Genomic DNA, 11,389 nt, shown 5'->3' with positions numbered 1-11,389 from the left:
CACACTTGTGTAATTTTTTTACAAAATGCTGTGTGGTTAAAGTGGACTTACTGAAGAAGATCCATTCATCAGCATAATTTCAATGGGGAATGAGTCCTGCACTAATAATTCTACAGGATTGTTTGGCTTGAGTAAATTCAGTGCTACTATAGGAAGTTACACATACATTTATTTATTTGTTTCGAAACCTTCGTATCTATGACGAAACAATTTTAAGCTTTCTCGTTTGTCCTTTGCCTAATTGAGAAGAAACTTTAAAATGTCCCATTTTCTTGTTTTAAAAATATGGTCAACTTAAGCTACTGATGTAATTATTTTCGTAATTTTACTAACGATATAAGCAGTATAACGCAAATAAAATAAGAAAAGAAATATTTTTTTCTGGGAAAACTATAAAATATATATATAAGTTAATCTGGGTTTTATCATGCAGCATATTAAGGCCGTGTCTCAAAGCTACATTTTCAGCTGATGTGAACTAGATTATTAACTAAATAGCCGGCCGGATATGACATCAGAAGTTACGATCCAAAGCTACGTAGTGAACAAGAGGAACAGTCCTCTTCAGTCATCGGTCTGTCTCCGTGAAGTGCAGGCGTGTTCACTGTCATCGTTTATCATCCACAACTCATTCATGGTTTTTTTTTAAATAGTTAGTCACCGGTCGGTGCGGTACTTCGGTGCTATTTATTCAGTACATAAGACAATACAATTTTACATTAGAGAATTTAGCTGGCTACATGGGATCATTGAATTGAACCCGAGGCCAAGAAAGAGAACGAAGAAGAAGAAGAAGAAGAAGAAGAAGAAGAACAGTCCTCTTGGTAGTGAATAGCGATCAAGTCCGTAGTGGCTAGTAAACGAAAATGCTTGCTTGATTGTAGACTTGTTCACTAAACAAACATGGATATCTCATCGGCAATTGGGGTTATGATATCTAAGATGCTTTGGAAGTGAAATAGTGAAAAATATAATGTAGATAAAACGTTAACTTTGAAAATTGGATGAAAGTTTGGAGTTTGCAAATTTTCATGATAACGTCTTACGGTAATGTTTATGTCAATGCTTATGTGAATCATTGTGAATGATCCCATTTGGTAGCCTGGGCGCAAACTGATGTGTTTATGTTACGGTTAAGTTTAATTTTCATTGAGAATGGGACTTTAGTGTGTTTCCGTGATCACGGCACACTTGATGGTAGTAGAAGCTGTTAATCTAATGTAATCGTGCATCCTGAATTCAGGACTTGGAATTGAGGACATCGCCGTGTGGTTTATGTCCATTCTTAGGCCGTGTCTCAAAGGTCAAGTACAAACAACACACTAGTGACTAGCAACTAGGTGACTTGTAAACTACACACTAGGCAGCTGTGGAAATGTATGCTTGAAAACATCACCTTCTTCACAGTCTATTTTTCTAAAAACCATAACATCACGGTGTAGCACTGAATTAAGAAGGCAGTGTCCCAATGCATTTTCATTACGAGTTATGTGGAAAAGATAAGGGCTTAATATATTACAATAATGTGTAAAACATTGTACAGAAGGTACTAACAATGTCAGTGTTTAAAGTTAACGTGTTATTCTCCATTATGTTTACATTATTTCACTTCCAAAGCATCTTCAGATTTCATAATCCCAATTGCTGATGAGGTATCCATGTTTGTTTAGTGATCAAGTCAACAATCAAGCAAGCATTTTCGTTTACTAGCTACTACGGACTTGATTGCTATGCACTATGTAGATTTGGATCATAACTTCTGACGTCACATCCGGCTATTTAGTCAACAATCTAGTTCACTTCAGCTGAAAATGTAGCTTTGAGACTCGGTCTTATACTTCATAGAGGTAAGTCTATATTCGTAAATATTGCCAGTTTTTCGAGTCGGTGTAATTATCGGGCAAATCACAATATAGCGAACGTAGAAGCTCCACTCACGACCCCTTCCACTTTTCCCCTACTAGCTCATCAGATACTCTACATGATAGGCAAGTGTTGTGTTGAATGCACATTTCATGTGGGTGGGGATAACTTCCCCTACTGGCGTTCGCTATATTGCGATTTATCCTATTTATCATTTTCAAATTTCCAGTAAGTACTCCATATTATCAATCTTAGCTTTTGAAGGTATTTCAGGAATGGTTTTTCTAGTGACGCGTACATAAAGAACCTCCATCAAGGAAAAATAATGATCTACGAATCTCCTGTAAGGGATGCTTTTATATGCTAAAAATTCTTTGGAAAATATTACTTTTAGTGAAAGAAATATTTATATCTTGGAGATGTGACCTTTTCGAACAAAGTGGTTATTTAAGGGCTGCATACATTATGTAAAATACATAACACCTGTTATATTATTTATTATGCAGAAACATTGTGCATAAGTATGTGCAGAAATGATTACAGCAATAATAACTAGCATATATAATTATAAACAGGTAAATTTTATTAATTAATACTACGTAGGCTATTATAGTGCTGACATGATAATGGAAAAGTAAATACAGACTGACAAGTAACCCAGACAGTGTCTATCATAATGGGTACCTACATAATTTAAGAATATGACAAAGTAAATACAGTACAACATTCTTCTATTTGACCAGTTAAGCAATCAATTAGTTTAAATGTTGTTTTATTTCTTTAATGAGATTTAGAAATATTCTTCTGGAAGTTCATCATTGGCAGTACCGGTAGTAGTCCATAATAAGATCAGTTCTTAAAAGTAACTTAACCAACCGGTTTCCTGATGTCTTTACTTTCTTTTCAATAATGACGAGTATTGCGAGATGAAGGCAAATTTGGGCTAAATATAGAAAATATTCTTAATGAAAATTTTAAAGAAATGCATTCACAACCCATTGGGTGATAAGTGTCCAGAGAATTTGAAAATCATATTCATAGTCAAAATATTGAGAAATTAGGAAAGGTGTTTTCTGTGTCCTTCGCTTATTACCTACTTTTATAATTAAATGACACGATTTTTATACTCACTAATATCTTCTGGTCTGCTTGTACAACAGTAAACTGTTGACATTTTTCTATCAGACTGTTATATTCTTCTAGGGTATAGATTCTATCATGCTTGCGAATTTCTCGTTCCAGAACTCCAGAATCTCTAAGAAGGCAGAAAACTGTGACCCCTTACCGGAAAATAGTGAAATACTTTATTGAACCTTTCACTATAAGGAAACGAGTTACTGTGTTATTCCTATTTTGGTCTTCTAATCCAACCGAAAAAATATGCAGCGCCTCAGTAGTTTAATTTTTGATATGAAGGCTTAGAAAACTTCGATGGGACTATGTTCCCTTTTCTCTAATGATACAAAAGAAAAAGAGTTGCATTTCTGTCCTTAGATTACGTTTGCAGAATTTATATGAACACAATTCCTGATCACATGTAACAGATTGAGCAGCCTTTGGGCTTTCAAGACAACTTTTATCAGTTTCACTATGCTTCCATCTAGCAATTGCAAAATAAATCACGTTAGAACCCTGATGGAATTGCATGGAGTAATAGTTCACACCATTACTTACATCGAGCAGTCCTTACCAAAAAATTAATTTTCGACAGTTGAGGTCTTGGTGGTTCTTTTCTTTTTATGTTGCCATTTCATAACATGGGAATGGTGAATCTGATATATTTATGTGATCAGGCATTCAACTGACGGAAATAGAATACTTGGTGTCAGTGATATGCGAAATAGAAAGATTCTGCATATAATCAATGATTATACCAATAACATCATCTCTTTCAGCAGAAAGAATTTCAATCTTCATAGTTTTCTTGTAATAAATGTTTGCTGAATTTTTTATGAATCATAAGTTCTGCGACAGCTACACGTCTTGCATTTTCATTAAAAAAATTGTCCCTATATTTTCTGTACGAGCTCTTTCACAAGTGGAATATAAGTCTGAATAATGAATAGTTGTAATTCTCTTGAAAATATTTTCGATAGAAATGGTAAGATACTTTGTAATCAGCATATTTTTGTAGAAACATTCTGTGCTTAGTTTTTGTATCCAATTTGGTACACCAGTGTTTTTTTTATTGATATTCTTCGAAGAAAGTATCTCCTTAACATTGTACGATTCAACATGCTCCATTAACTTCAAATACATCACATATAGAATAACATGTCTTGAACCACGGATTTGTCTCTTCCACCTTTACGTCAAGTTCTGCTTGGCAGCGAACTGTGTAAGTGGCAAACTCATTTTCTCCAGTGCAATGCAGGTGTAAAAGTGCTTCTTTATATACTTCCCTTTTCTCTATATTAATGTTGACTGGTAGATGAAATTCTTGCGTCTCTGATGTGGCCTGTTAATGTCTTGTTAACTTCAGATGCCACATTTATTGTATAAATCGAAGAGGACAATGTTTAGATTTACTCATAGCTCATAGTGAAAATAATGTTGCGGCAAAGCTTGTATGAAAACATTGTTTTGCTGATATACACTGAGAAGCAAAAAAAAGCAGGCCACCTAAATTTTTTTACGTATAGAACTGATTTCTAGAAGTTTGTACATTTATGTATGCCGAGCCAATTATGTAATATTTAAAATTTGGAAATGTTAACAACAATTCAGTTTATTATGCAACTGGTAAAACGAGAAAAAGTCTGAAATTAATGAAAATGAAAAAGTGAAATTTTTTTATTCAAAGTTTTACTGACCCTAACAGTAGTTTCTGTGCTAACGAAGGAGTTTTTAATAACACATGTTGCCTCCCCATGCTCTAATTACAGCATCTAACTGGGAATTCATGCCAGCAATTTAGTTCTGGCTGTCATTCTAATCGATGTTGTCCCACTTCTCTGTAAGCACATTCTGGAGCTCATGAAGGCTCCTGGGTGAAGGTACACGACTTCTAACACGTTTTCCCAACAAGTTCCAGATGTGTTCTATTGGGTTCATATCGAGACTTCGTCCTGGCCATTCCATTTTGTTCACCAACCTCCTGAAGGTACTCATTCACACATCTTGCAGTATGAGGATAGGCGCATTAGTAAACAATTTTCTCCTATACTTTCTGACAATTCCTTCAATGTATCGGTGTGCTGTCAGAGAACCTCCTTCAATGAAAACGAGATCTGAGTGAGCTGCATAAGAAATACCAGCCCACACCATCACTGATCCACCCTGAAAACTTAGTCAAGTACTAAAATTACAGGCAGCATAGCGGTCTCCTCGTCTTCTCCAGACCCGCTCACGTCCATCTGGATTCGTCCGTGAACAGGACTTGACTCCATTGCTCCAGAGTCCAATCGACATGATGACGTGCAAAGTGTAATCATGCGACACGATGTTGTGGGAACAATTATTATAGACGTGTTACTGAGTCTTCATCTTACCGGTTTTTTGCCCACATTGACATTTCTCACTTGAGGGTGTTCCGTGTCTCTACTGCAGTAGACTGGCGATCTCTCAACATGTTCATAATGATGAAGCAGTCATCGCGAGCTGTTGTTGCTCGTTTTCGTCTCGAACCACGTCTTCTGCAATACCTTCCAGACTCCATCTAGTGCTGGACACTCTCTGTATGGATGATCGTATCCTGAGAGCTGCAGCAATGTATCTGCTGGCTTCTTCCGTTTTCAATTGTAGCTACAATTTTTGCTGCGTCAATTGTACTTAATGGCGTTTCTACACAAATTTAGATAACATGCTGCAAGAATAAGAACTTAAAATTTTATACAGTTGGATGGAAACGTGAAATTTTCACCAATGTTTAAAGATTAGAACGTGATTACAAATAGCTATTTTACAACAATGGTATTCTGTATTATTCTTTTTTTCTTTAGATCTGCATTGTTGTCAGATCTGAAGTCTCTAGACATTGTTTCACTGTTACTAAGCAATGAAGTATATTGAAAATAAAAAAAAATCTTAATTTTTAGTTTTTGTAGGTGGTCCGCTTTTTTCCCTCTTTGTGTTCTTTCTATTTCCCTGCTACTGGCTGATTGAGTGAAATAAAAGACCATTCCTACTAATAGTGTTGTATTAGCGTGCCTGAGTAATACCCAGGAAAGGGAAAAGGATCGTAGGCTTTAGGTATTTTTGGCTGCCTTTCACAAAAAATATAAAGCTAAAGCCATAATAATTATAACAATTTAATATAAACAAACTGAGAGAGATAAGTTAATATAAAAATACAAAAAACAAGGAATTATAAATCTAATAACAATATAAGCAGCGAGAGAGTGAAGAGAGAGAAAGTTAATGTCTACCATCAAAATGAAAGTAAGAATGGCGATGTATCACAGAGTAAATTAAAAACTCATTGACAATACAGTCCAGATAGATTCGGGCTCTAATAAGTCATATAAAGTTGTAGTCTCAAACCTTTAACTGAATTACAGTTCAAATCCTTGGGAAGCACACCATAACAAGTGAGCCGCTATGTACATCAAAGGCGTAGCGACATCAGAGAGTCCACACCTGTGGAGTAACGGTCAGCGCGTCTGGCTGCGAAACCAGGTGGCCCGGGTTCGAATCCCGGTTGGGGCAAGTTACCTGGTTGAGGTTTTTTCCGGGGTTTTCCCTCAACCCATTACGAGCAAATGCTGGGTACCTTTCGGTGCTGGACCCCGGACTCATTTCACCGGCATTATCACCTTCATATCATTCAGACGCTAAATAACCTAGATGTTGATACAGCGGCGTAAAATAACCCAATAAAAAAAAAAAAGACATCAGAGAACTTCCCTGTAGGTTTATGGACGTTAACGGTCCCTCGTAGTGTAGAATATGCAAATTAGGAATGCTGGCCAGCGCGCTGTTAAGAATGAAACAGACCATCCCTTAGTCTGTAAAGCGATGATATCCAAACGATGCTCCACCAGTGAATTATACCACACAGACGAAAGTCGTAGCTATCCAAATCAACGGGGTCACCCGACCACCGCGGGGACGTAATACAATGAGTTGACGAATATCTCAGCCGAGACGGGAGACTACCCGTTTCTCTCTTGATATCATAACTCGCTCGAGTTCTCTCAGCAACTGCCCGTTCGCCCGGTCTCCCAGCCGAGGCCGGCGATGCGTGTCGTTCCTCCAATCAGCGGAGGAGAAGATCAGAGTACATTCAGGAAAAATAAACCAAACAGTACAGCCACCATAAACAATAAAATTGCCCACAGCATAAACTACATCACAATAGTGACCTTGAATAGTGCATAATTATACTGTCATGCGCTTGCTCATATATAAGCATACCTGGACTCTTAATAGGAAGTGCCCAAAGAGTTTATACATGACTGGGATCTTCTTGTAGACTAATACTAAGGTATTCTTCTTCTTGTACAGCATTTAATTAGTTCAGAAGAAATTCGGAACTTCCACCAAGTGTATATATATATATATATATATATATATATATATATATATATAATATTGTAACTACTATGAATAAATTGGTTTCATCATCTTGCAGATGTGTCAATCACTTAAATGTCTGTTACAGTCGTGATGGATATGATAAAGAAGGAACCCGAGGTCGACCCATTGGGTATAGAGTCGAGTGATGACACTGATACAGATGAGAAGAAGCCCTTTACAGAGGTAGGCTACACTGAAAATCACTGATTTTCTAATTTTTGTGTTCCACTGAATCACAGTGTACAGTGTGACAATGTTATACATACTGGGTTCAAAAAGTTTCCGGAATATATTTCGCCGAAATGAATAATGTTATATGGCATATTTCTGTTTATCGTGTTGGCATAATTCTTGACGTTATTTTGGTAGAAGTTTCATGATCATAGTTGTTGTTGTATGGCAACTAGCTGTTGTTTGTGTGATATTCGTTAGTCACATGTCAGAATGTGGAATACAGAGCAACATACAAATATCAAATTTTGTGTGTGTGTTTTTTTTTTTTCTTAATTTTTGCAGAAATCTCCTTCAGAGACATTAAGAATGCTTGACGGAGCTTATGGTAAAGCAGCAATGAAAATAACGCATGTCTATGCCTGGCTTACACGTTTTTCCCAAGTTCGACTGGAGTACTGGTCGTCTTTGATAATGTGACAAACGAATATCACACAAACAACAGCAGCCAGTTATCACAAAACAACGAGCATGGTCGTGGAACTTCTACGGAAGTGACTTCATAAATGATGCCAACACCGGAAAACAGAAACTAACCACATAACATTAATTTCGATAAAGAAAATATATTCTGGAAACTTTTTGAACCGAGTATTATATCTGCTAGTTTACAGTTAGCAGATTTATAGTACCATAGCCTATAACCATCATAGGGTGACAGACTGAGGTGAACCTTTGTGAATGTCACTTCTTGATGAAACAGGACATATTTTTACAACCGACCTACATTCCATACAAGAGATAATTTACTTACAATTTCTAATAATTAATTATGATTAGCAGAAGTGAAGTTTAATGTTTCTAATCTGTTACTATCTCTAATTTTGCTGGGCAGGTTCGTGATTTGCATTCGATATAAATTCATATAAATGCAAATGTAAGAAATAAATTATTTGCAAGTGAAACAATGACAGTAATAACGTGTGTTACACTACAGCACAGTACATGCATTAGTGATCTGGTTCTCTGCTTGAAGAGCAGTTGATACATATTACCACGTTAGTATGTTGATGAGGCATAGTATGACATCTAAACTCTAGTTGATATCCATTCCACATTTTGAAAGGGATATTTGAATGTAACTAATCCAAAAGAGACAATAAAAGTGTATTTAAAATAGTGTCCTCATTTGCAAGAATAGCCTATCCAAGAGTTAAATCATGAGCAAGAAGTCATTAAAGCAGAGGTAAAACAGGTGATGTGCTAAGAAGTAATTAGCTAGGAATTATATTTCAGTATTCCTATCTATCTTATTACACTATTACAAGCAAGTGATTCCATGCTGGAATGGCACCGATGGCCTGCCATTAGGATTCGCCAGGTATTCATGTCAAAACCAGAAAAATAGTCTAAATAAATGCTAGTATATATTTCAGTTACATTATGATTTCTTGCTTTTAACATATGACATGAATTATCCTGCACTACTATTAAAAATTAATTTGTTATTTTGTCTCTAGTGGACTGATTTATCACTGTGGCAAATTTCTAACATGTGTCTAATAATACTATCTAACATTCAAAACTGTAGTCTTCAAAAGACGATGTTACCATGTATATATATGTGAGGATCATGTAAGAGCAGTTCCTAAAAGGATAATTTGGCCGTCTATTCAGCTAATACCAGATATCACCAAAGAGGGTAAAATCACGTCATGTACAATAATAATGGTGGTGGTGGTGGCGGTAGTGGTGGTGGTGGTGGTGGTGGTGGTGGTGGTGGTGGTGGTGGTGGTGGTGGTGGTGGTGGTGGTGGTGGTGGTGGTGGTGGTGGTGGTGGTGGTGGTGGCGGTGGTGGTGGTGGTGGTGGTGGTATACTATTAACAATAACGATATCTTGCTTATTTTCTTATTTGCTACCTCTCATCTTTATGTTGGGAGTAGGGTGATCAGATTTCCAAAGTAAAAAAGGGAACTTATTAAAGTTAAAATGAATCAACATTTTAATTAAACATTCATTATTACTTATGTTAATATAATGTCAATGAGCAATAAGGTCCAGTTTTACTTATTTAAAAGCAATAAATACTACACGTTTATAATAACTAGGCTATAATAATTATGCAAGTACATAATACAGTAGTGTAGATACTTGGCTTTAGTCTTTGTTAACAATTTTTTATATTGCAACTAGTCTGAGTAATTAGGTTAACTTATCTTTTTAAAAATACTTTAGGTTAATTGGACTTTACATATCCATGTCACTGTATTCTGAACTTGTTTCACAACAAAAATTTTTCCCCTACTATTACTTTCCAACTATTTTAGCATTCTCGATGAAGATCAACTGTACAATCTGTATCATATGTCTTTGATGAGTGAATTTGCTCTAGAAGTGTTGGCCTTTCCTTCAGGAAACTGTAAAGTCCATGCAAGAATCATTTTTGAAAAGACATTTTGTGATTAACATGATTTTTATGGATTTAATTGAAAACTGATGCCTTTCGTCAGACCAATTCAATTCCTTAATCTAAATTATGTTTGTAAAACTAATGTCTTTGCCTTTCATAATTTGTAATGTTTCAGTCCACCTCTCAGTAATTTTGACATTACCCTCCTTCTAATGTTCAATGTTTGCTCCATATATGATGGTAGAATTATCAAAAGCATTTGATTATCTTTCTAAATTCTAAGGTATCGATTATTGAATTGAATTCATTCATTCATTCATTTATTTTATTCCATAGATCTTACATGAGCAATGAAGCTTTAAGATGTGGAACATGTCAACATTTTACAATATTACAATTACAATTTTTACAAATTTTTATAGTTTTACAATTTAGTAATTTTCTACAATTTTTACAATTTTGTACAATTTTTTTACATTTTTTTACATTTTTTTACATTTTTTTACATTTTGGCGAGATGTAGTGAGATGAGATGAGGTCCGAGGATTCGCCAAAATATTACCCGGCATTTGCCTTTTCGGAGGGGGAAACCTCGGAAAAACCCAACCAGGTAATCAAATCAAAGGGGGTAATCAAATCAAAGGGGTTGATGTCAAGGACTCGCCATAGACCATCCGGCTTCAGTCCCACGGCTGGGGAAAACCTCCGAAGAAACCAAAGTCCAAAGGGGGGTCCAACCCAAGCCCGAACGCAGCTCCGGATCAGCAGCCCAGCGAGTCTGTCGACTGACCAACATCGATGGCTCTACTAAAAGTATACAATACATAGCCAATCAGATTATTAAATTTACAAACGCAAACGATCATTCATAAGTTGAGCTATATTATAATACAAAACAATTTAATTAAATTTAAGGCATAAACAATTCAACCAGTTGTGATATACAGAAATTGATAATACATATCATGCAAACTTCTTCAAATTACAAACAAACAATTTATCAGTAGAGCTATATAGATTACTATTCAATTTAAAGCATATACAATTCATCGGCCAAATCTATACAAATATATACAATACAAAGTAGCATACTTTCATTAAGCTATACAAATTTGTGCAATTAATATCAAGTAGATTAATTCAATTTATAATCATAAACAATTCATCAGTTGAGCTATACATATTACCATTCAATTTACAGTAGGTCTGTATACAATTCATCAGTAGAGCTACACTGACTAGTAATCATTTAAGAACATATACAATTCATCAGCCAAACTATACAAACATATACAATCAAATTAGTTCAATTTACAAACTTATTTTCGTTAAGCTATACAATTCATATGAAGTAGATTAATTCAATTTATAAGCTTAAACAATTCATCAGTTGACCTATACAGTATACTATTCAATTTACAGTACAT

At 35.5% G+C, this 11,389-nt stretch overlaps 1 protein-coding gene across 3 annotated transcripts in view; it reads left to right on the top strand.

Annotated features, from left to right (window-relative positions):
* The first annotated feature begins 834 nt into the window (after positions 1-834).
* The window catches only part of LOC138692670 (zinc finger protein 271-like), a 39,422-nt gene continuing 28,867 nt past the window's right edge, over positions 835-11,389 (top strand). The window contains exons 1-3 of one of the 3 annotated variants that reach the window (XM_069815790.1): positions 835-1,047; positions 1,671-1,847; positions 7,466-7,563. In XM_069815790.1, the coding sequence (XP_069671891.1) occupies positions 7,471-7,563 (93 nt within the window). In that variant the 5' untranslated portion in view covers positions 835-1,047; positions 1,671-1,847; positions 7,466-7,470. Of the gene's footprint in view, positions 1,848-7,465; positions 7,564-11,389 lie in introns of all 3 variants that reach the window. The other 2 variants (XM_069815789.1, XM_069815791.1) reach the window with 2 other exon arrangements.

Source organism: Periplaneta americana, chromosome 17, assembly GCF_040183065.1.
Source record: "Periplaneta americana isolate PAMFEO1 chromosome 17, P.americana_PAMFEO1_priV1, whole genome shotgun sequence".
NCBI lineage: Eukaryota > Metazoa > Arthropoda > Insecta > Blattodea > Blattidae > Periplaneta > Periplaneta americana.
Note: the sequence above shows the minus strand (reverse complement) of the source record. Positions and strands in the feature narration are given on the sequence as shown.